At 47.6% G+C, this 26,608-nt stretch overlaps 1 protein-coding gene across 10 annotated transcripts in view; it reads right to left on the bottom strand.

Annotated features, from left to right (window-relative positions):
* The window catches only part of GARNL3 (GTPase activating Rap/RanGAP domain like 3), a 143,662-nt gene that overhangs the window by 17,632 nt on the left and 99,422 nt on the right, over window positions 1–26,608 (bottom strand). For all 10 annotated transcript variants that reach the window (XR_007122267.1, XR_007122266.1, XM_047699901.1 and 7 more), the window contains 11 exons: window positions 24,842–24,950; window positions 22,933–22,978; window positions 21,974–22,080; window positions 19,459–19,574; window positions 17,492–17,596; window positions 16,397–16,471; window positions 13,016–13,127; window positions 7,605–7,703; window positions 7,127–7,243; window positions 6,405–6,580; window positions 4,507–4,665 (listed from right to left, as the gene is read on the bottom strand). Coding sequence is in view for 8 of the 10 variants with exons in the window: in XM_047699901.1 (XP_047555857.1) it covers window positions 4,507–4,665; window positions 6,405–6,580; window positions 7,127–7,243; window positions 7,605–7,703; window positions 13,016–13,127; window positions 16,397–16,471; window positions 17,492–17,596; window positions 19,459–19,574; window positions 21,974–22,080; window positions 22,933–22,978; window positions 24,842–24,950 (1,221 nt within the window). In the remaining 2 variants the exon portion in view is untranslated. The remainder of the gene's footprint in view (window positions 1–4,506; window positions 4,666–6,404; window positions 6,581–7,126; window positions 7,244–7,604; window positions 7,704–13,015; window positions 13,128–16,396; window positions 16,472–17,491; window positions 17,597–19,458; window positions 19,575–21,973; window positions 22,081–22,932; window positions 22,979–24,841; window positions 24,951–26,608) is intronic.

The raw sequence follows: 26,608 nt of genomic DNA, 5'->3' as shown, positions 1-26,608 counted from the left end.
GCTTCGTGAATGGCGGCCTTGCCTGTGCTGTTTGCCATCACCCACTCAGCATCTTCCCTGGGCCTGGCACGTGGCGGGAGCAGAATGAATCCTCAGTGAATGCATGACCGAATAAAGGAAATCCTAGCTCTGTCACTTTGGGGGTGTGTGCCCTTAGGCCACCTGTTCAGCCTCGCAGAGTCTTAGTTTCTCCATCTGTAGGAGAGATAGGAAGGACATCCGCCCCTACGGCAGCTGAGGGTTCCATGAGGCCGCTTACAGAAGTGCCTAGCGCAGGGTCTGCTACTTGGAAAATGCTCAGTAAATGTCAGTGACACCACGACCTGGCTGTGGGACTGGCAACAACGGAGTATGTGACGTGAGGGAGCAGCCTTTGAACTCTCAGGTCCCAGAGGGAACCTTCCTGTCCCCACCGCTTTGCCTTAGAATCAGTTCCTCCTTAGGTGTCCCAGTACTTGTCAGTTGGATGACACTCCAGCCAGAGGGAGAACAGGAGGGGCTGAGTGCTCCCGGCTTTGTGGCCTGGCCCCCATCATGCCTTGGGACGTGGCTCTGGAGGCCACAGTATGCCTCCTGAGTTGGAGAGCCTGGGTTCAAGTCTTGTCTCTGCTCCTTACTAGCTGTATGGTTTTGGGTAAATAAGCGATTGCTCCTTTCTGAGTCTCAGTTTCCTTTTCTGCAAAACCGGGAAGTGAACAGTGCATGCCCCACAGTTGCTGGGCAGATGCCGTGAGATAGTGCTTATGAGATGCCCTGACATGGGGCCAGACATAGAAGTGATCTTTCAGCAGTGGCTCTGTTTCTTCTCACTTTGGGAGGGTCACGGGAGTGGGAAAGCCAGAATGGGACGGCCTGTGCATTTAGAGGTAGAGCCTGTATAGGTGCTTGGGGTGGGGGAGGGAGAGACGTGCAGCCATCCCGGGAGTAGAGCAAGTTCAGGCAGAAGTGGACCAAAGTCTGCACACAGCGGCAGCAGACACCAGGGGAGCTGCTGGCATGCCGGGGTCTATGAGGGGGTCCCAGGACCGTGCCGACTGGTGGACGAGTATGGCTGTGTGCAGAGATTCAGGCTGTGTTGCAGGCAATGGCAAAGCTCTGGTTTGTAACAAGCCAAGTCTGCACCCCACCTTCCCCAGCACCCGCTGAAAGTGGGAGACACTGCTAGGTCAGTGTCCGAACTTGCCATGTGATTTTGGGGTGAGCTTCCCACTGAGACTCACTGGGTCCTAGGCAGGTAGATGGTCAGAATGGGGACTTAGGTCCAGCATCTACGCCAGAGATCTAGACCTCATCACCAGGTCTGCGGTTCCCTCCAGAGGAGACCTTTGTTTTGGGAAGGAAGCCAATGCTTGCTGTTGGAGCTGGGGCAGCAGGTCACGAAAGGCCTGTTGGCATAATGAACTTGATGTTGACTTTCAGTTTGCTATTCTGACGCTTCTTAAACAAGTCCTCTCTTGACCTAGGGTTTTCTTAGACCCTCAGGTGGGGTTGAGGGCGGACACGGAAATTGAATGGGCTTGGCTGAGAAGAGAGGAGGAATGGAGGTAAGAAACTAGGCCAGGAAATCCATACTGGTGCCGTGCGTAGAGTAACTTGAACCATCCTGAAATGCCCAATGACTTAGGGGTAGGTCGGCCTCTCTCTCTCCTGCCTCCATCGCACCCGGGCCTGGGCTGCAGGAATGCCTTGGTAAAAAGCTAGCCTTGGGGGTACCTGGGTGGCTCAGTTAAGAGTCTGCCTTCAGGGGCACCTGGGTGGCTCAGTGGGTTAAAGAGTCTGCCTTCAGTTCGGGTCCTGATCCCGGAGTCCAGGGATTGAGCCTGACATGGGGCTCCCTGCTCAGCGGGGAGTCTGCTTCTCCCTCTCCCTCCGCCCCTCTCCTTGCTCCTTCTCTCTCTCTCTCTCATGGTCTTTCTCTTAAATAAATAAATAAAATCTTAGGAAAGAAAAAAAAGCTAGTCCAGTTCCTGCAGGAACTGGCTATTAGAAAACACTTTGTTCATTACCTTTTTCATTTCTCTAGGGCTTATCTTTCCAATTAGACAATAAGTTCCTTGCAAAGATGAGTGGCTGTGTCCAAGCATCCATACCCGCTCAGCAAACACTCAGCGACTGCAGATGTACCAAGGTCGGAATATACACGCTCACTCACTTAGATCTAGGGAAGGGCTTAAAAACACTTTTGTAAAGGTTTTCTTTTAGGGAACGGCTTAGTGACTTAATTTTAAAAAGCATATTGAAGAAAAGACAGAACATTTTTGAATTATTCCTGATCACCTTCAGAAAAACAAAACAAAGGAGTCACCCAAGAAAACCATCTTTCATCCGATTTTTCCTGGGCCTTCATGAATCTTACGAGGAAAAAAAAAACTACACTCTAGTAAATTATTAGGGTGTTAAATATAAGTATATAATAACAATCAGCAGAAAAAGCATGTGAAGTCTTAGGAAACTAGTTGCCAGGGAAGGGACTGATGGAACAAAGACCTGCTTGCCGGGCCATGATTTTTCTACCTCTTTTGGCTGGTCACACGGTTTTGAAAAGTGAGAAGGGCAAGAACTTTTTTTTTTTTTTTTTAAAGATTTTATTTTTAAATAATCTCTATACCCAACGTGGGGCTCGAACTTACAACCCCAAGATCAAGAGCAGTATGCTCTTCTGACTGAGCCAGCTAGGTGCCCCCAAGAAGGGCAAGGATTTTTAAAGCCAAATTGGGCCCTTCCTCCTCAGAAGCTGGGAGCCTGGAAGAGGTTATAGGTTCCCTGTTGCTGGGATGGAGGGCTTTAAAACCTCCAGCTTTAAATTAGGAAGAGTTTCAGGGCAGACTTATTCTACTAGGTCTGTATCTGCATCGCCTTGCAAGACACAAGCATATTGATTCCCACACACCAGAAATTCCAATGTAATTGACCTGGGGTGGGGCCAGTGCACTCATCTTTTTAAAGCCAGGGTGAGAAGCAATGTACACAGGCAGTTCCCAGACTTGTCTGAACTTAAGAATCACCTGAGGATCCTTTAAAAAATTCCAAAGCCTATACCCACCTGTAAGACCAGCAAGATCTCTGGGGATGGGACACAGGCAACGGTGGCTTTTAAAGCCACCCCAGCTGCAGGACGCCATTTGCAGACAAGTTCGGACATCACCAAATATACATACAATATATGAGAAGGAACCGATGATCTGTACTTGATAACTGTGGAAGGCAAGAAGGTCCCCTAATTATATCTAGATTTTTCTTTTTCTGATTTTTCTACTTCTTTTTTTTTTAAGATTTTATTTATTTATTTGCTAGAGAGAGATCAGAAGCAGGCAGAGAGGCAGGCAGAGAGAGAGGAGATAGCAGGCTCCCCGCTGAGCAGACAGCCCAATGTGGGGCTCGATCCCAGGACCGTGGGATCATGACCTGAGCCGATGGCAGAGGCTTTAACCCACTGAGCCACCCAGGCACCCCTGATTTTTCTACTTCTTAAAATCTTGTTCTCATTTGGTGTTAAGTCTTCTTAATACAGTAATGAGCAATTTTTTAATGACTATTTGGGTTGGCCGTGCCCTCATGTAAGTTGTATTTTTTAGTATGTCTTGTAAAACATAATTAGAAGAAATTCTGTAGTCTCTCGGACCTAGCTGGACAGGACTAGAGTACGTCTGTAGGTTTGGAAGTCTTCACCAAGAACTATGTTCTCTGTGGAGGCAATGTCCCCATTCTGCGGTGTCCTTGGTACCCAAGCTGGGGGGCTGGGTCTGCACTAGGCAAACCTCAAGGGGCCCCAGTGTTATTGAGCCTTGCCCTACTCCCCAGTGATAAGGGGCCCAGGAACTCTCCCATCTGCTGTGTCAGCACGGAGCAGTTCCAGGGACAGACAGGTCACCGGGTCTTAGGCTGGTGAGCGCTCCCTGCCCCACAGGGGCATGGATGTTCAAACCCTACCCAGTCATCTTTGGCATCAAGTACAGCTACAGGTGGGTCCCGGATCTCCTCCAAACCCCGGACAGCCTTGCGTTCTGTGTAGCCTAGGCTAGAAGGAGATACTCTTTCTCTCTCCTCGTGGTGACCCTTCCCTTCCTCCTTTCCTAAGGAGATTTTGGCGGATGGACCCAGGGGCTGAGCCCGCCTCAACCACCCGAGCCCCAAGCTGAGAGCCTGCCTGGACCACGGAGAGAGGATAAGGCTCTTCCGGAGTGAATGACCGAACAAATGTTCTCATTTCTTTAGTTACTCAGGTTGAGCTTTTCGACCCTTCACTTCTCCTTTATGAGGAAGGACAGACGGGCAGGGGGAGATCTAGAAAAGCTGAGTAGGGCAATGGGGCGATTCCATTAGACTGAACCGGTCTGAGCCACAAGAAGGTGATTTCCCAGGGTGCAGCCCAAACAGTGTATCACGGACTACCACTGCGTTCAGTTGTACGTGATTTTAAAGAAATCCTAATTGCGGCCTCAGGAGGTTAGAAGACGGGCTCCTAGTCTTCTCGGCTTCCCACTTGCCCTCCACCTGTCGACTCACCCTGTTGGCCTCCACGTGGTGCAGCCGGAAGGCCTCCCCCGTGCTCTCGTTCACCACATCAAACTGATGTCGGTAAGCCACACAGATGAGGTTGTCACTCTCCTCGGTTGGCCCATCTACTAAGGTCATCACCGCGGGAGAGTCGGACAGACAGATCTCCTGTGTGGTTGATGATGATGTGGGAAGAAGGGGGTCAGGACATGGAGTAGCCATTTTCACAGCAACCACCCTCCCCCCTACCTGCTACCCCCCCCAGCCTCCCCCATCTAGTAGCGGGTTCCCTCTCTAGGCTCCTGCTGAGCGCTTTACTGGCAGGGAAGGTGGGGACAGAGAAGGAGGGGCAGAGATTGTGCCAGAATCCCCTCTCCCACGACCTGTCCTCAAGATACCTGACAAAACCAAATCAACAGCGTGACCCTCATTAGCACCCAGAGAGTTCGGCCCTGTCCTGTGACTCAGTAATAATGGAATTATAATTGCTAACCTTGCTGAGCACTTAACACAGTGCACGGGACGGTTCTCACTGGATCCTCAGAACGACCTTATGAAGTAGGTAAGGCTATTTATTATTCTATTTTACAGATAAGGAGACTGAGGCTCAGAGGTCACAAGGCTTGGCCACATTCACATAGTCTACAGGAGTGGGGCAGCCAAGATTGGAGCTCAGGAAATCCGATTTCAGAGCTGATATGCCACAGAAATGCACGTGCTCTACAGAAATAGTCATTAAGATCTCTAATTACTATATTAAGAGGACTAAGACCTAAATAGAGCAAGATTTTAACTTGTTTTAACGTCACTGTGATGGCAGTTCTGTCTGCCTAAATTGACTATTAGCAGAAATGGATATGCATAATTCAGGAGGCTTTCACTCTGGCAAAAATAATTGCTCGGCTCACCTACAGGCAAAGTCAACCCTGGGAGCCAATGTCTGACATGGTTCACACCTACTAAGCCCACGTTTTTAAGAAGGTAAGAGATGGTGAGAGCAGGAAAGGGACCCTCAAGGAGGCTTCCCTCCAAGGTCCCACCCTTAGTAGATCTGCCAATCCTACCAGCTCGGGAAGGCAAGGGTAGCTCCTTCCCCTTCTCTGGCCACCAAAGCCACTGTCATCTATTGCTAAGATCCTGCGTTAACCTCTTAATGTCTCCTTCTTTCCACTTGGCCCTCCCCGCTATGCTCTTCTCTGTCGGGGCCAGAAAGGTATTTTTAAAACCTTCCACTGGCTGCCTCCTCTCACTCAGAGTCGAAGCCAAAATCTTAGCAATGGCCTTCAGGGCTCTCTGCCCTTCCTGCCTTGTTCCCTCAGCTCCAGCCACTGTGGCCTCCAGATCGTGCCTTGAACAGGGCCTTGGGTCCTTAATTGGTTGCTCCTTCTGCCCCAGAAGGGCCTTGGGTCCTTAATTGACTGCTTCCTCCTTTCCCCAGATGTTCTCCTCATCTACCCTATATTTCCCTTGGATCTCTGCTCAAAGCAACCTTTTCAGAGAGGGCTTCTGGGACACCCTTTCTAGAACAGATCCCCCTGTCCCCACTCCTTGTCTTCTCCTCCCTCAATTTGCTTTACTGTTATCCTCGGGACACAGAAAATTAGTTTCTCTTTTGTGTCATCTACAACTAGAAAGTCATCTCCATGAGAAGGGAGACTGCTCACGGCTATCCCCCTAGTGCCTAGAACAGCGCCGGTAGGTGGCCCCTGGCATGAATGAGCTGGATGGAGTAGGGAAAAGCCCCAAAGCCTCAGTCCTCTGGGGAAACCAGGGCAGCAGGCAGGGTTTCCCCCGCTGGGTACTGACCTGTGAGACAACCCCCGTGGGTGACAGACCCTGGGTGGAATGAGAGGGTCAGCCTCCTAACACCTTGGCCAGCAGAGAAGGGATCTGGAGGGCGGACCTACCCGTATGTACTGGAATTCCTCCACAGGTGACTCCGACAGGGGGGACAGCAGGGAGATGCCGGCCAGCCCGCCCGGCTTGTTGTGTTTCCTCGTGATCAGGAGCAGTTTGTTCCGGATGGCGACGACTATCCTCAGCTCTCTGCTATGGTGAGTGTTAATGGCATAGAGGTGGCAGCCTGGGGAGAGAGAGAAAGGATGCTGAACATGTGACAGGACCCTGGCAGGGCCCAGGCCTTGACAATGTGGGGATGCCTAAGGACCCTGGACACTGAGCATGACCCAGGGGGTGCTTGACAATGCTCCGGCCACCAGGCAAACAGAGCTGGGAAATACAAGTTAGGCTGAGTTTCAGGAAAATGAAGGAAGTCATAGTCCCTGTATTCTAGAGTTTGTGGTTTTAGCGTCACACTCATGACACCCTATGACTTAAAGCGACAGGTGAGCGGAGCTCCGGGAACCAGAGGCTAAAAGTCTCTCTTCACCGATCTGTGAACAGAACTCAACTTACCTTCAAAGCTCGTCATGCCAGGCCTAGACTTTCCTCTGGCCCTCCGCATGTTGGGCTACCTCTCGGGCTTCTCTTAGGGAAACAGTCATGCTATCTTAGTGGTGTTTCCAAGTAAAAACCAAACCAAGAAAATCAAATTCCAGTGAGATCTGATTAGTCTGAGGGAGAAAAAGAATTGACCAAAAACCACCAAGATAATGAAGACTGTGGTCACCTTTTGTCTTCTCCAGCTTGTTGTCCCTGCAGTCACACCTGCTCTTCACGGGCTGTTTGCCCTCGATGGCCTTGTGCACAGCACTGAGCCTGAAGACGAAGAGGCGGGCGTCTTTCCCTGGGGAGATAAAGAAGGCGCAGGAGGAGATGGGCGGGGAAGACCGGAAGAGTGGGATTGTGCAGGAAAGCAACTGCTACAGAAGTAGGAGCTGAGGCGTTCTAGAACTGAGAAGAAACCCCACACTGCCTCTACCCAACAGTGCATTGAACACTGTGCCCCCCGACCCTTCTCGCTCCCTCCCTTCTGACGCCCCCACCCAAGAGAACAAAGGCCCATCCGGGGACCCTGAGCACCGGCCACCCACAAGGCAGTAGTTGGCATGATCCATGGGGTCCGACCACCGCAAGCCCCGTGGTGGCCACAGAAGGCTACCTGCTTCCCTGCTCCCAGAGGACACCGCGGCGCAGGGAAGTATCACCTTTGTCTGCTCTGAGGATCAGGAGGTCCAGAGTCTCGAGCACATGCATCTGCTTCACCAGCAGGGTTTTGTCAAACACGGGCACTGACGGGAGGTCATCTGGAAGAGGAGACATGGTTCCCAGAACTGGACCCAGCCCACACTTTCAGAACCTATAAAACATGCCTGTCAGTGGTCCTGGACCCGAGTTCTTTCTAGGCAAGGAACATCCGCTTCTAGAACATTCGTAAGGTCAAACACTATTCTCTCAGCTCAGGGAGAAGGACTGACATTCCTTCCTCTCTACTGGAAACAGAGCAGCAGGGCCTAGAAACTATATTCTTCTCTTTAATATTCATCAAAGAAAACACATCATCTCTCCACCCCAGTTTTTACTTGGCCTTGTACCAAATGACTGAACAGCAAATTACAAAAAAAGGGAAAAAAAGCTCAGTCATTTCTCTTAAGTATTTTATTTTTATGTAATTTTGAATCACATCACTTCTCAGGTTATTTTGGATATCTCTCGAGAAAGCAAAATAAAAATTTCCTGTTGAATTTAAAACAAAATAAAAACCCACCCTATTTCATGTCTATCTCTGTATCAACAAGAGTTTACCTACACATTTCCAGTATTTCTCTATAGAGAAATAGGAAATCTCCTTTTTAGACAAAAATAAGAGAGAAATGTTGACTAAGTTACCCAAATAACAGGAAAAAAAAACTAATTGTAATGGGAATGATCAGGAAAAGTTCTGGTGAAGGGATGATCGAAGACATCGTAATGATATGTAGGATTTGTTGTTAAGTTTACTTACTGGGAACTTACATTGCTAGCAAACACCTTGTTCCTGGGGGCCCCCAGGACAGAGAGGGCCAAAAGAAATACTAAGGCTCTTTCGTAAACAAAGGTTCTGTTCTGAGCAGGAGGTAGAACCAGTGCAAGACAAAGAGGACATGGGATGGTGTAGACATTTCAGGCTGGATAAGTGGCTTTTTCTTTATCGGTGCTTTGTCTGACATTTAGGTCTTCAAGTACTCTGTTTTGAGTCTCGGTTTGGTTCTCTGGTTACCGTTTAGGTGCATGGGGCCCTGAGGGTCTTGGCTCTTCTAGAAATCAGCCTGGCTGGGAGTTTATTTCTCCCTGGATGGTGCCGGGGAGAGAGAAGAGCTTGCGTTGTTGGGACGGGGTTCCTAACTGCTTCCAAAGGGAAGATTCTCCTGCTCCTTGCCGGCCTGTGTGGGCTCTGGATTTATCCAAGCACAGAGCCTGCCAAGCTCTTGTTAGACAGAGGGCCTTGCTCTGGCTCCCCTACATTCTTTCTGCAAATGTAAATTCTATTCTATGCTCAGGCTTTGTGCTTCTGTTGGGGACAGACATGAATTTTCAAAACATGAGATGATCACTCCGATACCAATCATCATACCTGACTAAATAACTATGGTTATTTCATTTTTAAAAATATTTATTTATTTGAGAGAGAGAGAATGCAAGTGGGACAAGGGGCCCAGGAGAGGGAGGGGGACGCAGACTCCACGCTGAACAGGCAGTCCGACTCCAGGCTCGATCTCACCACCCTGAGATCATGACCTGAGCCAGAACCAAGAGTCAGATGCTTAACTGACTGAACCACCCAGGCATCCTGGTTATTTCATTTTGTGAGCAGCAGCTCACATACACAGAGGGCATCCTGCATGTCAGGTCTCAGGGCTGAGTGCTTTGCATGTTATTAACTGAAATGTCCCAAGAACCCGCTTAGGTAGGAACTACTAATACTCCCACCTAACAGACAAGGACCTGAGGCTCAGACATGCTAATAACTCGTCTAGAGTCACGTCTAGACCCAGGTCCGTGCGGGGACCCAGGTCCGTGCGGGGACAAAGCCTCTACTCTTAGCCTAAAGGCAGCACGGCAGCCCCGTGGATGATGGGGCCACCGCACGAGCAACAGTACTGGATAGAATTCATAAATGACAGAAGCACTTCGTTTGACATTGAAGACAGAGGGATACTGTATAGCAGCACACCTGTGTACAGAATAAATCAGCATTTATTCTCCGTCAAATCTTTCTCAGGTGGCTGAACAAGTTTATACATAGCCAGGAATGGAGAGGAAGCAAGGATCTGAGAAAGTGACAGGTGACTTTAATGACTCTTCTGTAGCAATGTTTTCCTTCTTCTCATCTCTTTATGAAGCAGGGATCTTTTAGAGCCCATTTTTCTATTACTGCAAACCCAAAACAAATGGTCATGGCATCTTCCATCGGCGTGTCTCCCTTCAAAGTAGCTTTTGCTACACTTAGAATACAAAGGACCTTGAGTTTTAATGATGACCTTGACAGGAGCAGACTCTCAAGGGGGTAGGTCTAATGAAATTAGGCAGACGCTAATGGGATAGAGTGGAACGTGGCCCGAAAGGAAATGGAGAGATTCACTCATGGAAAAGATTCATAATGTGATTAAGTATCGACAAGAAAAAGGTAAACAAAGAAGTAACGAGCACATTGGGGCTTCAAAGCGCAATGAGGAATACAAAGAAAGCCTGAAGGGCTATTCTCTTCTTAGAAAAGCAAACGGGGTAGCAGAGCTGCACACCCAGGGAATGAAAACAATAATCTGAGAAATAAAACCAAGCTCGCGGCGGGTGTATACGGCTACCATCTGTGTTCTACCACTTCCCCCAAGTTGGAAGAAAAGAGCTTCCTGGCACATCACGGGAATCCTTAAATTTAACATCTCCATTAAATTTTGGATTCAGAAAATGAAAATTTCAGAAAGGGATTTGGTAATGTTGGTTTGGATTTTACATTTAAAAACCAGGAGCTGACTCAAAGAGAATTACGTTGTTTTTTAGACAAGCCTCACAAAGAGCCATTATAAAGCATATTTTCTCGATCCTAAAAACAACAAACAGAATATAACTCCCTTTTGATCAAAACATGTCTCATAATTATTTGCCCAGGACTGTATTTTTGGAAACCTGTGTTAAGGTAAAGACAGTAACATGGGTAGAGTTTAATTTGATTTGTTTAGTGGACAGAGTGCTGGATAAAAATCCCCTTTGGGTTCCAGTGCAGATGTGCTACTAACCAGCTGTGTGATCTTGGGCAAGACACACAGTTTCTTTTGTTTCTTCATCCATAAAACGAAGAGATGAAGAAACGAGACTATACATCTAAAGCCTGGTTGTGTTTGTTTGTTTGTTTTTAAGATTTTATTTATTTTTTTGACAGAGAGATCACAAGTAGCCAGAGAGAGGGGGGGGGAAGCAGGCTCCTTGCTGAGCAGAGAGCCCGATGCAGGGCTTGATCCCAGGACTCTGGGATCATGACCTGAGCTGAAGGCAGAAAGGCTTAACCCACTGAGCCACCCAGGCACCCCGTGGTTGTTGTTTTTTTTAATAAATTATTTTATTTGGTTGCGCCTTTGGCAAATCTTTGGACTTTGTTCCCTTTTTAACACATCCACAGGGATATCATAAATACAGTAACTGTTGTTTACTAAGTTACTACTACGACTATGTGCCCGACACTGATCCAAGCACTTAGCCTAGGTATTCATAATCTCCACAATCCCTTCTTGGAGTTACGATCATCAGTCCCAGTTTGTTTATTTTTTCTGTTTTCATTATCGTGAACCAGCTTGCAGCTGCTTAAAAAACCCTCCCCACCCTCAGAGGAACCTGAAGCTCACAGAGGCTCAGTTTTCTTTAAGATCACAAAGATGCTCTAATTGTTTTGTAATTTTAAAAATTAAATATTTAAATGCTCAGCTTATAAATTTTAGATTATCTGTCTTTCAGTAAATAAGTAAATTATATGTATAGTTATATGTGTGTATATATGCATACACACATATATTTACATATATATAAATTTACATATATATTATATATATGTATACATACACACACACATACACACGTGTGTGTGTGTATGTGTGTGTGTGTGTGTGTGTATAAAACAGATGAAGTAACAGAGGAAGTCAGAAATAAGTCCATTATAAAGCCTGGTCTGCTTGTCTTGTTTTCCCATAGAAGGCGTCTACTTCCACTTCCCAAGGGCACAGTGCATAGCAGGCACTCAGGAAATAGGCTGACAGGGTCAGAGGAGGAAGTAAAGGCGGTGGCCAAGAATGGGAAGATGTTGCCGTTCTAGGCTATCATGTCCCTCTCAGTGGTGATTAGGAATCTCATAAAACATCAGGATGGTAACCGAGACTGGGCAGCCTGCTGTGTGCTGTGTAAGATGTACCCTTAGAAGACACTGTCTCTAGGCCCAGGGCTCCCTCAGAAGCCCCAGGAGACCCTTTAACCTTTATCGATAGTCTGGAAAGATCCAAAGGGGCCTCCTGCTGGAAGGGACCACACAGTCCTCGAGTCTAAATGAAATCCCCATCTGAAGTTGAACTCTTCCTCCAGCATCCTTGCCAAGGTCATGTCTTTTTAAAAAATATTTTATTTATTTATTTGACAGAGATCACAAGTATGCAGAGAGGCAGGCAGAGAGAGAGGAGGAAGCAGGCTCCCTGCTGAGCAGAGAGCCCGATGGCAAGGCTCGATCCCAGGACCCTGGGATCATGACCTGAGCGGAAGGCAGAGGCTTTAACCCACTGAGCCACCCAGGCACCCCGGTCATGTCCTTTTGATGGCTGATCTGTGGTGACAGGGAACTGACCACGTCCCCAGGCACACTGATCCACTTGATTGTCAAAAAGTTTGATTTTGGGTGCCTGGGTGGCTCAGAGGGTTAAAGCCTCTGCCTTCGGCTCAGGTCATGATCCCAGGGTCCTGGGATCGAGCCCCACATCGGGCTCTTTCCTTGGTGGGGAGCCTGCTTCCTCCTCTCTCTCTCTGCCTGCCTCTCTGCCTGCTTGTGATCTCTCTCTGTCCAATAAACAAATAAAATCTTTAAAAAAAAAAAAAGTTTGATTTTATGTTAAGTTGGAATCTCTCTTCCTGTCAAATCTTTCTGTTTCTATATGCAACAAAACTGGGTTATCTAAGATTCTTCTTACTTGTTTTGGACACAAGATACTTTTTGAATCAGAAACATTAAAGAGAGAGAGAGAGAGAGAGAGAAAGGATGTCCCTGAGATAGGAGATGTTGATTTAAGGTAAAATGTTAGAATCATGATAGGTATTGGCCAAAAAGGAGATTCCTTCTGCAGGTCATTATATGTCCATGGACTAATCAGATTCGGGACAGGCATGAACCCGTCACGCACGACTCACCCTGTGGCTTGCTCGTTCAGAATATATCCCCTCTGCTTGTCCTGAAAAGAAGGGGTTAATTTTGTAAGGAAAGGAAAACTTCGCTAACCTCACTGCTGATGACACATTTATCTATAGGGAGTTGACTGGCTGTCACACGTCTCAGAAGTCCTACAAGTTACACAAATGAAGACATTTGAAGGAGCAGCTACTCACTAACCGTCCACTAGCAAGACACCAGCATCCGTGGAAACGAGCAGGGCCTGGCCCCAGGGATCCGCACACACGGCTTCATGAGGGAAATTACTGCAGAAACACTGGGGCTCCCAAGGCTGCAAGGCAACAAAATCATCAGAAAGTAAGTGTACCAGGAAAGATATCCTGTGGTCCCTTGGAGAGAAACGTGTGGTACGCCGCCTGAGACCGCAGCTCGGGAAGCTAAACAGGCCCTAACCTCAGTTACCTTTCTTTCTTTTTTTTTTTTTTTTTTTTCTTATCTTCTTAAAAAATATTTTATTTTTAAGTAATCTCTATACCCGACATGGGGTTCGAACTCATGAATTGAAGATCGAGTCGCACGCTCCCCCGACCGAGACAGCCAGGTGGCCCTCAGTAAACTTTCTTAAGAAGAAAAGTCTTTCAAATACATATGCAGCAGGAAAAGAGGGAAGGCACAGGCTGTAGGCACGATGACGTGTCTCCATACGTAATAATCCTCCTTACGAGCCGCCAAACCATTGGTAACGTCTTCCAAGCAAACATTTTTCCTTAATACCTGAAGTTGGACCAATTGCGGCCTATTTCTTGAAAACTTCACAGGAGCTCATCACTTAAGGAAGACCCATGTAACTCTAAAAAAAAATCAGATCTGTGCTGCTGACTCAGTAAAATTACGAAGGCATACACAAGACAAGAAGTTGATATTGCCTTAACACGAAAATGCTTACTGACCCACTTAAGGCTACAAAAGCTTAAAGAAAAAAAAAATAACATGTTTGTTAGAATAAGGGAGGGGCTGCCTGAAACGGGCTCAGGCGCCCACACGAGGTAGTCATATCGTGTGCGCTCTTGCCCTTCGTCTCATACCTGGTTCAGGCATTAGGGTTAGCCCTCCCTTAGGGATGCCCCAGAGCTGCGTGGAAATGCCCAGAGCCAGGAGGCTTGGTCTCGAAGGACAGAGATGTTTTGGGAGCTTATCAGGGACAAGTCAAAGATTCACATTTGCAGATTTACTCTCAGTCAGACATGCTCCCGGGGGGTGGTACAAGACCCTATGTATGCACATGTGTGTATGCACGTGGGTGTGTGTGTGTGTGCACATGGGGGTGTGTGTGTATGCACATGGGTGTGTGTGTGCGCACATGGGGGTGTGTGCGTGCACTGGGGGAGTCCATGTTTGCCCACTGAAAGTAGAAGTGGTGGCAGTGAGATCACCTTCCAGGGTGTCATTTGGGATGAGGGTAAATACGTGTGCACTACCGCTGTCTCAGAAAAGTATGCTGTCACTTTAAGAAACTCACAAGCCTCCAAAGAAATCTTCTAATTGCTAAGATAAGGCTCGGGCCATTCTGGAAAGATCACACAAAGAAAGTGGAGACATTTTACAACCTGGAAAGGGTGACACAGCGCAGGCCATTAATTAGAATGGCATTTCCCTAAGAAGATGTCTGGAAATTCTGACTTTGTGACTTATAGCAGGTGGACATGAAGAAAAGCAAAGCCACTGTAAGGCCAACTGGGAGACAGACCCAGACGTCTGAGCATTAGGTAACACCAAGACATAAAAACCAACTGTTAATAACAAAATGTTCTCTGAGCAGAGAACACAAATTTAGAACATTTAGGCAGACAGGGGTTCAAAGAGGGTCCTAGAGGATCCAGAGAGAGCTTGAGGAGGTGTGGGAAGCCCTGAAATTGCATTAAAAATGTTGTATACATGTGTTATCCATACATTTTAATGGGCTAGTGTATGTGTGTGGGGGGGTGACCACTGCTTTCCTGGGTTCTCAAAGGGGCCGGGGACTCTAGGTTGCCCAAGGACACCGTGTATGAAGTATTAGTGACAGGAACCCAGAGCTGGTCCCACAGAGGCTCCCTCTGAAGACTGATGGCATTTGCCACTGCACTGGACTCCCTTCTGCCAAGTGAGGGGCTTGGTGTAGAGTTTGTAGGGCAAGGATGGGGCCTTAGAGCATGGGACCCTCTAAGAACATTAATAGAGCACATGGACTGATGGGTGCCTAAGAGGTTGACAAAGCCTCTTCTTTGGAAATAAGACACTCTTGGGAGCAGCATGTGGGACTCTGGCCTGCTTGGAGGCAGCTGCACAGAAGTCCGTGAGGGCCTCTAGGTCAGTGTTTCTCCAAGGCAGGCCTGGGGCCCACTGGTAGGTTCTGAATGGAGAGAAAAAAAATCAAAGTTCTTGCTTTGCTCTTTACCAGCAAACAGGTTACACTTCCACAGACTTTCATTTTTATGGATGTCTAAGAACTTCTTTTCAAGGTTACTAAATCCTGCTGGAATCTGGTATTTATAGAGCTCTTGGAAACACTGTGGTTTCTACCATTCACACAAAGAGCCGATAGTGGGAATTTATGCAACCTTTGGAAAAGATGCTTTGCCATCAGTCTGCTCTTAAACTGGTTGTGGTTTTCTAGCATCAGTTGTATTTTGGGCTCATCATTTCCCGGAAACCAGGCTTTAAAGAGAGTGTAAGTCAGATACAAAGCATTTCTACCTTTATCATTAAAGTAAAAGCAATCACAACTCTTTTGCTTTTATAACGGACACTTCTCTAGTCATGCACTGTCTGCGGGTTTGTTCCACATAGCGAACTTTGACATACTTGGAACACAGACATAGCTAGGGACATAGAAATTTGTTTACAATACAAAATCACGTGTGTGGTACATTTCTGGGTGGCCAGTTTATCGTCTGCTCTTCTCCTCCTGATCACCACCTCGTTTTTTCCCCCAAGGAAAGTGGAGGTGAGAAGTAGATACACGGACCACATCATTTCTGGGGTGACTGAATGAACGATAGAGGAAGCAGTGGTTTCTCGGCTGTGGTCCTCTGACCAGCAACATCAGCATCGCCTGGGAGCTCATTAGAAATGCAGAGTCTCAGGGCTCACCCCAGACCTACTGAATCAGACATTAAAAAGGGGATGATTGTAGTACACACAAAACCTGGAGACACACGGCGCTAGAGCTTTGTGGAGTGTGTCCAGGTACCACAGGAGAGCTTGTGAGAAATGCACAATCTTGAGCCTTCTGCGGAGCAGCAGCATCAGAACACGCATGTGGTCGAGATGTACGGGCGCTCTGGACGCACACGAGGCTCGAGCACTGCCCGGCCCCGTCCGCCTCACCAGGCCTGCTCCAGCAGCTCTGCTCCCGTTAAGCAAGCAAAGGCAACACACACTATGGAAACGGGGAGGTGGTTCTCCCTAAATGCTACTCGACTTTATCTGGGGCTTTCCCTGAGGACTCTGCAACAGACAAGCTCATCTCTCCCGCCTGTCCCACAAATCTCTAAGCGCAATAACTTCACTCACGACAAAGGACCTTCACAGGTGAACTTGAGAGTAGCATCGACTCACCTCTTTTTTACAGATCCCCGAAGCCACCAAACTTGACGGAGCGTCCCCTCTCACGATGGACTTCAGTTTCAGTGCCTTATAGAACAGAGATCTCTTTTAAAGTTCGTTATGAGGCAATAAAAGAACCGCAGGCCCAACAAATGTGATTTGAAAAAAATTCTTTTAATCAAATAGGAGCCATTTTGGATTACAGTTTAGGGTTCGCACACTGCCCTCTCACTGAAGCTAAGAAATGCAGCTTAATGGCAATGTCCCAGCCTGAAGGACCCCGTCCTGTCATTTCAACTCATGCGTATCTCAGGGCAGTGACTCCTACACCGGGAGACTGAAAACACGCCCAGGTCCCTCCTAAACTTCATGACTCGGAATCTCAGAAAGCAGAGTCAAGGGTGCCTTTAAACAAGGACCTGCGTCGGAGAGCCCCTGTCACAGTGCACCTGTTTGGGGCTAAGTTACTTTTGCCCCTAAGCTTTCCTGGGTCACGCTGCTTGGTTCTTCCCTTTGGGTCAGAACCCTAGCCGCAGCTGGCAGCTCTCCTCCTTCGTGCTGGGACAAGGGATTAAGACAGAAAGCTGGGTCACCTCCCAGAATGGAGACATCTGAACGTCATATGGGAGTGAGGCAAAGCAGGAGTGATTTCCTCCAGAATCTGGAATAAGGTGCTACGTGGGAGCCACCTAACTCTGAGGATTGCTTCCAAGTAGCAGAGCGGGAGCTCGGGTGTGCCTACTCCTGCCAGGGGAGTTCAAGGTGCTTTCCCTACACGGACTCCTTGCTCTTCAGAAATTCCTCAGGAGGGAGGCAAATGGTATATGCTCCCTTGATAAGAGGGAGCCCCATCTGGGCCTTATGGCCTCCTGCCTGGAGGCAGCGGCATCCCTTCTTCAGCAGAAGGCTTTGCTCCCACTCCCACCTGCAGAGAACCCCGCCTACGTGATTATAAAAAATCTCACTCCTGGTTTCCACAGTTATCCTGAGAGAAACTACAGAGCTCCTGCGGGAGTACATAGACCAACTCTTCACAGGCAGGCCATCTGGTGCGGATGGGGCTCCCGGCTGCACATCTCGCTGAAGAGGCTTCAGAATAAAACCCACCTGCCCTATTCTGACAAACTCCGCCTGGCGGGCCTCCTCTTTCTTCCGTGCGGACTTGGGTGACTCTGGTAAGACGTCACTAAAAGACCGTCTATTGAGCATGTTCTAGGAAAGAGAAACAAGTTATGAATTCCAGAAACGGTTGTCGAGTCTCATCCCCTGGCTTCTCTTAACGCACAGACCTATCTGTCCAAATGCTGTTTCAACTCTCTGTGCCCATTCGCTCCTCAAGCCTGCATGGAGCATCCCTCACGGGCCAGGGCTGGTGCTAGACGCCGGGGGTAGAAGGCCAGCGGGTGGAGAGTGAGGGTCGCACCTTGACCGAGAGCACTGGCTTTGGAGTCAAGCATGCAGCAGCTCCGGGGCTTGCTAGCCTCTGGGGTGTGATGATGGAGTCACCGCCGGGCACAGCTCTAGGACACTGTTCACATAGAGCAACCCCCTCCCCGCCGGAACAAGGCGTCCAGAATTCAAAGTGAACGGTACCCCTGGGGCTGTGCAACACCATGGCCTTCGCAGTAACATTGGGCAAGTGAGTTAATTTTGGAGTCGCAGCGTCTTTGTGTGGCTGATACCCGTCTCCCAGGCGTGTGATGAAGATCACACAGGCAGGTGCGTGCAAGGGGCTGGGCACAGGGCTTGGGCACACGCTCAGTAAACAACAGTTCTCTTCTGGGGTGTAGTCAGAGAATGGGCACGCTCCTTCATCAGCAAGCCCTGACTGGGTGCCTGCTCCTCTGGCACACGTCGGGGGTGGGGAACAAAGTCCTTGTCCTTGGACAGCACAGCATAATGGCAGAGACAGAGCGAGGAGCTGATTACATGGTTGGCACATGGGAGAACGTCTGCGAAGGGGACACACAGACGGTATCTGAGAGCATCTAATGGGGGGGCTTGGCTTCAACAGGGGGTTGGGGAAGGCCTGCATCAGGCATCCATGCTTCAGCTCAGACCCGAGGGGCACTGTGTCCTCATTTCGACACCCTCTCTGCACCCCTCCCTGACTTTAGGGGAATAAAAGAATTGACAGGTGAGCAATTATGTCTGGCTCTTTAGCGCCCTGGAGTTAGTCTGGCCGAATCCCTGAGAGCAGATAGGGTGAACCGGCCAGCTGGAGGTCAGGGGTACCCTATAAAATGGTGATGCTCACGGTGCCCAAGGGAAAGGACCATATGAGCACCCGCTCATTAAGGATAATTTCATCTCCGCACCTGAGCACCTGAACCCCGCACGCCATTTATTTACAAGCCTCGCTGGCAGGGCCTTTTGCTGGAGGTTATGAATGCAAGGGGCCTAGGGGAGTCTCCCTGTTTGTTCTGTGCTTCCCTGTGGCAGGTAGCAACCGCTTCCGAACAGCAATGCTATCACTCTGCATCAATGAGCCCAGGGAATCCAGTGATCTCTCACTGAGTCTGGAGGCCTCCAAGGAGCCCGGGTGCCCCTCCAGGTACTGAGGTGGCACTGGGTCCCCTCCGTGCGGAGATACCTCCAGCCTAGGAAGCGTCTGGCACAAAGCAAATCTGCAGTAAATGTAAAGGTCGTTTCAGGTGCCTGAACATGGGGCTAGCCAGTAAAGCTCCAGAAACCCTCGAAAAGCTCCCAGTGTCTCTCCAAAATCCCCACTCTCGGTTGTCCCTCAGCTCTATGGCACCAGTAGCGTTGAGGAGTGACACCAAGGACAGCCACCCCAAAAAAGCACTCTCCAGTGCTCTGGGGATGGTGGATTGATACTCACGCCCCCCTGCACCTCCATTTCCACAGGCCTGTGATTTCTGCAAATCACTTTCCTGCATCTGGACATTCAGCCCTCTCTTATGGCAACAATGAAATCATGGCCATCAGTCCTGTGGCCACAGCCTCAGAGACCAAGGCGACTCTTCGGCTCTCCTAACCAGGACTCATCACTAGGACTTATGTTCTCAGCTCCAACCCATGAGGAGGAAAGAAGACCACGGACCCAGGGTTACCTTATGCAAATCTGGCATCAAATCCTGGTATAAAGATCGAATCAACATATCCAGAGTACGTCGACGTTTCTGGGCAAATGTTGGGGTTTCCAAAGTGGCTTTTTCACCATTAATTACTAAAATAAATCAAGTTATAAAGGGAGTTACAAAAATTGACTGGCTATCAAAGAATGTTCTTCTCAAGGAAACTCCTCAGTGAACACCACCCACTTCCCCAATACTGGTGTTACCACTGGTGCGACCCTTCCTTCATGGAAGAATGCTTAAAAACTCTCTAAATTTCTCTGTACAAACCCGTAGTCCATAGGTATGTCTGTCTTACTTTTCCTGTTAGACTGTAAGCTTCCTGAGCAGACGGTATGTATCTAATTAGAAGATTGCGTACACACTGAACCCATCCCCATCCACCAATTCTTCTTCCCATCCATCCATCTACCCATTTACCCAACCATCTAAACACACTCCTCCAACACATGGGCCTAACCACCAGGATGCCATTCCACAGGATTAAATATATATTCGCTACATTCTGTTAAGAGAAGTAACAATTGCCTAACAGAGTACCGGGATTCTTACCCTAGTGGAAGTTTCTTCTGGGAAAGAAAGCTGGTGGTTAGTGGACTACAGATACTAAGAAGCAGTAAAGTGAAATGTCCAAGTCCACGTTCAAGCACAGAACAGAAAGTGCACACGACGGGGTCTGGAGCTTGAAGTCAAGGCAGTTATGGGTTTGAGTCCCAGCAGTGCTACCACACTCTTAAGTAAATTATTTGGCTTCTTGGGGCCTCATTTTTAACCCTGTAAATGGATGTCACCTTGTTTCCTTATAAGGTCACTGTAAGAATTTAAGTGATATAATACATATAAGGAATTAGCACCAAACTGAATAAATATGAACTCTTATTTTTCTCATAGGAAGGACCAAAGGAAGGACAGTGTTCACTGACTGAAAAATGAACTTCTTGGGCTCAGACATTGCCTAGAAAGGATCTGAGGGGTGGGGGCAAGCTGGGCTCATCTGTGGCAAGACATCTCTTAAGGAATATAAACTGCATGCACTTAAGGCATGCCTACTATTTTCTCTAATTCTGTGATTGCGAATTTTTTGTTTGAGGATATTTTCTCCTTAGTACCCCGGTGGGGGGAGGGGCATTTAAAATGACCCATTGGGCCAAATAAGGGGGGAAAGTTCAAAAGTTTTGTTGAAAACCCATTTCCTGTTATCTTGGAGTTTCCTGCCTGGCCCTCTTCCTCCCTCCTGCTGCCTCAACTTTGAATTCAAAGAGACCTGGCTTCTACCTTTTCTCTCAGTCCATCAACCCCTCCTGGTCCATCCTGGCCCCATGCTCCAACCCTTTAACACTCTTCTTCACAGCCCACAGCCTGGGCTCTTCCACGTTATTGACCTGTGCAGGTTTTCAACCGTAGATCAAGCCTTTGCTTCATTACACCCAAGTGTCCACCAAGCCCTGAGGGGGCTCCTCAAAATCACTCTGTTGACTGACTCTGTTTAAATCAGCAGATAACACTCATAAGCTGGGTTCTTAGGTTGCTGAGTGATCTTTAACCAGGATTCAATGGCTCCAGGCCTGCAGCAGCCCCTTCCCTTGCTAGGGGCATTCTGCAAAGACTGCTTACTTCCTAAGCCCACACCCCTTCCAAGACCCTGCCCATTTCTAGCTGCTAAAGCTCTCTGTTGCTGACTCTTTGTTTCAGGTCTGTTCCTTGCTCTCTACCAGATCCATCCTCTGGACGTGAAAGACATGGACCCCCATTTTAAGACACAGACAATTTCACATACAATTTTGGATCTCTGTCTCGTTTGGAAAACTTGGACTATCTGGCAGCACTGGGAACATGCCCCTGAATGGGGTTTGCAAGCTGAACTTCCAGCTGTCATAACTAAGGACTATTCTGGGGAGGGATGTAGCTGAGCTCTTGTGGTTCAGAAGATGGGGGGCATGGGGCCAGGTAGGGTATTATCAGTGGAGCTGATAATACCAGCTCACCAGCTAGTGAAGCCTGGATGGTCAGGTTCTGTATGATCCTATCCATATTCTCTCTGTCCGTCTGTCTTCTCCCTTCCCCATGCACCCCCCCTAACTTGCTAACAACTCCCCTTTCCCTAAGTACACACCCACATAACCACCCTTTTTGTCCCACCTGCTTCCCGCTCTCCAACAAAGACTCAGATACACACGTAGCTAGAGATTCAGAAATGGCCATATCAGAAGCCTGGGCAGCAAAGCAAATTTGAGGCCCCTGTATCGTGAGCAGGTGAGTGTAGATAAACTTCAAGGCGGGTGAGCAGCATGGTCGATACAGACTGGGACACAGGAGAAGACCTACATAACACTACCAGAAAACCGAATGCTTCTCATGAAGAATTAACAGAACGTGGAAGGGGATCAACGTTTAAACAACAAGATTTTTCTTAGACAGCGTCCTTGGAGGATCTGAAGACATGTGTTCTGATATAGAACAAGTTGCAAAAAAATTTAAAATAGAAACTTACGTTTCACTAGCAAAAAGTCCCTGAATTCCTGGTGGTCTGTAAACACCGGTGGGGATGGCAAGGGGGGGCCGAAGAGTGGTACACTTTCTTCCGAAAATATTTTCAGCCTATGTGGAGAACATTTCAGAATTATTTGTTTTTTCTTCAAAGATCAGCAATATTCAGACCTTACATTTATTCAGTTGCCTATGTGATATGTCAAGAATATTCATTCCATAAGAGAAGTGCCATCTCTGGGCTGTCAGAGGCTCAGCCACTGTGAGGCTCTCCCAGGAGGGAGAGGAGGGTAGAGGCCAAGTCTTCCTGTATCCTTCATGGTCCAACCTATCAAGCTGTGGGCAAGGTCAGGAACACCAGGAATAATAGAGAAGGCCACCATTGAGCACTCCTTAAACACCAGGCAGCATACTTGGTATTTTAATATATAGCATCAACCAATTCTCATCAACCTGCCAAGGGAGTAGCATTACCTTTATTCTGTCCTATGGATGAGGCCTGCGACTCTGAGAAGATAAACACTTCTTTCAAATTCAGGAAGTTAATAAGGGACAGAGCCGGGATTCCAACCCAAATCTATTTGGCTCAAAGTTCACGTTCTTTTCACATCACGATTCCCTCTTAACAGATTAATTTTTGAGAACAGAGGGATACATGGGCTAGGACGTGGCCTAGGAAAGGGGGTGCTCTGGTCAAGATCAAACATGGCAAATTTGTGCCCGTTTTAGGGTACAATAAAATTCCAAACTGACCCTGACCCTTGGGTCTACTGCACAGGGCAATACTATATGGAACAAGTTTTTCCCAAAGAGATGATGGCCTTGAAGAAAGTTCTGTTAGGTGAGGACACTCACATCAAATCAATCAACAAATACGTTATATCAAGAGTCACTGAATGGATGCTAAATTAACAAGTAAACATGAGAATGAGAAGAAGCAACCGAGAGAAAGTCATCACCTACCTGTAATTGTCATTTTGTTGATCATACCTCACTAAGGCAAAAATATCTGTGGTGGTGGTTAAGGAAATTAATCAACAACGCCAAAACTCACTGTCGATGGCTTGTGTCTTGAAATCCCTTGTGCAGAATCATCCTAGACCTGCACTTTTGTGCTCAAGGCATCTGTCACTCTTTGGTGGAAATGGAGCCTTGACTTCTTTAAGAGACAGTTCAGGAAGACATAAGTTCGACCTCTGTGTGCTCATCCTCTGGGGAAAGACCTTAGTCTCCCAATCTGTCAGGAAAGCAATGTACATACAGCTACTATTCAGCTAAGCAGGCAACCAGGCAAAAAAAGCAATTCCTTTGCTTGGAAATACAAAACATCCCACTGTGAAATCAGACATAGATTTCCTCTCACCCATTTTAAAAATAAAAACAATTTAAATATTTCCGCCGCGCACCTTCCCTCTCCTGGCTTTGGCAGTGCAGTTGATGGCGGCCTCTCAGCTCAACTACTTGTGTCAGCTGCGTGGAGCCGAAAATACCTTGTCCAGCTTCCTTTCTCCTATTCCTCCTTCTCCCCTGCCAGCTCCCACCCTCAGCTTTCCTTTGCCAGGGCTGAAAGGCCATCAGTCCCTCAAAGTGTTTCCATTCCTGCACTCAGAGGAAAGGATCTGCATGAACTCTCTGCCTGTCCCTTTCCAGAAACAAATGTGTCAAGCCCCAAATCTAAAAGTTACAACTAAAGGAATTTCTAAACACAATGATCACCTCTCAGTCACTTAAAGAGCCACCTCCCTCGCACCCCCTGCGTGGTACTTGGAGAAACTTCTGTTTTACAAGAACCACTGCAGGAAAGGGGAAACAGGAGCCCTGACTCCCAGGGAATGGAGGAAGATATCGCACGATGAGCAGGGACAGGAGCAAAAACCATTATTATTGAAGTGTAGGTGCTTATACTTTTTTTCCCCCTGCTCTCCTGGAAGAAATTTGGCCATTCTCCACTTTTAAAGAACTTACATGCTATATTGTTAGGTTATAATGAATAAGTCAAAGCAGGCAGAGCAATCCATTTCCAGACATGATAGGTGACAATGGTCCTGTCTCCCAACATTTTTACTGGAGTTTCCAGGGAACATGAATATCTAGACCAGAATTTATCCTGAAAATGCCTGATAGCTGCCTTTTATTCATTGTGTATAACCTACGGAGACACCGGGATTGGGTCTCACTGTTGTGGCCTGTGACCCAAAGCAACAAGGCCATGATGGCCTCCATCAGGCTTGCCAAGCTCATGTCCTATGTCTGTCTGACCGAGCTGAGCCTGGACATTACAGAGAAGGTCATCAGGACTCTGCCAGTGGGACGAGCCAAGCAGGGTTTAAGGAAGCAGAGGGAAGAGCAAGTGAAAATATGATTAATTCCATCATTCCTTAAATTTCAAGAGGTAATGCAGTAGCTATCTCCAGGATTTAGAATCAACAAAGAAACATTATTTTGGCTTTTTATTTTAACTTGCAAATTTTTACTTAACTAAATTTAGCTGAATTCTAATAACTTCAGTTCCATTCAAATTTTTATTTAAAGCAGATTTCTCCAGAGGGTTCACTACCTATGATTCTAGGTCATTTACTACTGATGGATGGTAGGTGGTTTCCCTTACTTCATAGACTACCTGAGGAAAGGCAAGAGATTCTAGAAGCCTAGAATTCTCTGAGAATGAATCCATCCATTATACCAGTGGACGGGGGAAGAGGAGGGCAGAATATAACCCCAAGGGAAAAGTCCAGAATATCGGCTCCAAAAATCTAGCGATGCAAAACAACCACGACAAGCAAGTCAACTGTCAGATTAGTTTTGAGGGTCATTTTAGTCCCACGGGGCCAACCAACAGCTCACTAAACTCATTCACACAGGTCCAGGATACGTGTAAAGTGGGAGCGGATCATGGAAGGCTTAAAGGCAGGAGAAGGCTCCTCTCCCTCCTGGAACACAATGGTGACGATGTCATTTCCAATGTGGCGCTTCCTCTCCACCTAGGTGTAAGCATAAGTAACGTCATCAAGGAGGTCGCTCAAATGTGATAGATTCACAGGGTTAAAACACTAACGCACTATGGCAAATTGCAAAGATCACATAACCCTACACTTCCGCCATCTTTAACTTCTTGCCTCTCATGTTTTACCAACCCGGCATCCAGGTTCTCCTATCCATCTCCTCTGCTCCCTGCCCAATGCTGATCTGCATTTCCTCTTGTCTTCCCTTCTGCGGCAGCCTCCTGACTAGCTTCCTTGCCTCCGTTCTCTCCCGTTTTGCTGCTCTGATTGTGTCCACCTTCACTCCTGCTTCATCTCCTTAGCCTGACGTTCAAGGGCCCCAGACAAGAGGCTCTGCGTCAGAATTCTCTGGGGAGGGGGCTTCAACATGTACACGTTTATAAAGGCCTTAAGCTAATTCTGCAAAATGTGCTTGGTGAGGACAATGGGCTTACCTAATCTGACCTCAGTTGACCTTTCAAAAATGATCTCCTAGATCTGTTGTCAGCCAATTTTTCTGTAAAGGGCCAGATCGTAAATATTTTCCGTTTTGCAGGTCACATCGTCAGTTTACAACCAGGAGCTCTGCTGTCGTAGTACAAAAGCAGCTGGGTAGGCGTGGCTGTGTTCCAACAACTTTATTTAACAAAATAGGCAGTATGTGAGATTTAGCTCATGCTCTGTGGTTTGCCAACCCCTGTCCTAGACCTTTGCTTAATCGGCCGAACGGAGTGATTCACTATTTGTGGCTTCCCAGCGTGTGCCCCGTTAAACACCGTAAGCTCCTGGAGAACAGGACCCCGTTGATCCGTGTTCAACATTACTCTCTTTTTGCAAGTGAGAAGTGAAGGTTTAGAGATGTTCTAATCATTTCAATTCAATTTAACTCAGAAAGTCATTATTTTTGGCACTGGCTTCTTGGCCTTGACACCACAAGCACACCCAACAAAAGGAAAAATGAGATAAACTGGACCACATCGGACGGAAAGCTTTTGTGAATTTTCCACACCAACGGAGTGGAAAGGCAGCCCACAGAACAGGGGAAAATATTTACAAACCACGTATCTGATAAGGGGTTCTATCCTGAATGCATAAAGAACTCCTGTAACTCAACAGCAAGTCAGATAACTTGATTAATAACTTGATTGATAACTTGATTAAAAAATGGGGAAAGGAGTTGAATAAATGTTTCTCGAGAGATCATGTGATAAACCCAGGAAAAGATGCTCCATATATATGAGCAAAACCGCAGCAAGCTGCCAGTCACGCCCATTAGGAGAGCTATTCCAAAATAAAACAAAACCAAAGAAAAAACAAAAAGCCTGGGAATAACAGGTGCTGTCAAGGATGTGGAGAAAGTGGACTGTCACGCACTGCTGGTGGGAATGCAGAATGGGGCGGCTGCTGGGGAGAATGGTATAGGCTGACTCCCAAACACAGGATTACCATATGACCCAGCAATTCCTCTGAGATAAGAAAGGCCATGGGAGGCCAGAGTTCAGTATTGGACCTGTGAGGTTTGAGGCGTCCAGCCCAGGGGGCCGTTGAGAAGAAGGCTGCGTACCCGAGTCTGGACTTCTGGAGGGAGTTCTGGCAGGACATGTACATTTGGGTGTCACTAGCTAATAAAAGCTCTTTAAAGTCCTGAGACCAGGGGA

The sequence above is a fragment of the Lutra lutra genome, chromosome 13, assembly GCF_902655055.1.
Source record: "Lutra lutra chromosome 13, mLutLut1.2, whole genome shotgun sequence".
Taxonomy (NCBI): Eukaryota; Metazoa; Chordata; class Mammalia; order Carnivora; family Mustelidae; genus Lutra; species Lutra lutra.
Note: the sequence above shows the minus strand (reverse complement) of the source record. Positions and strands in the feature narration are given on the sequence as shown.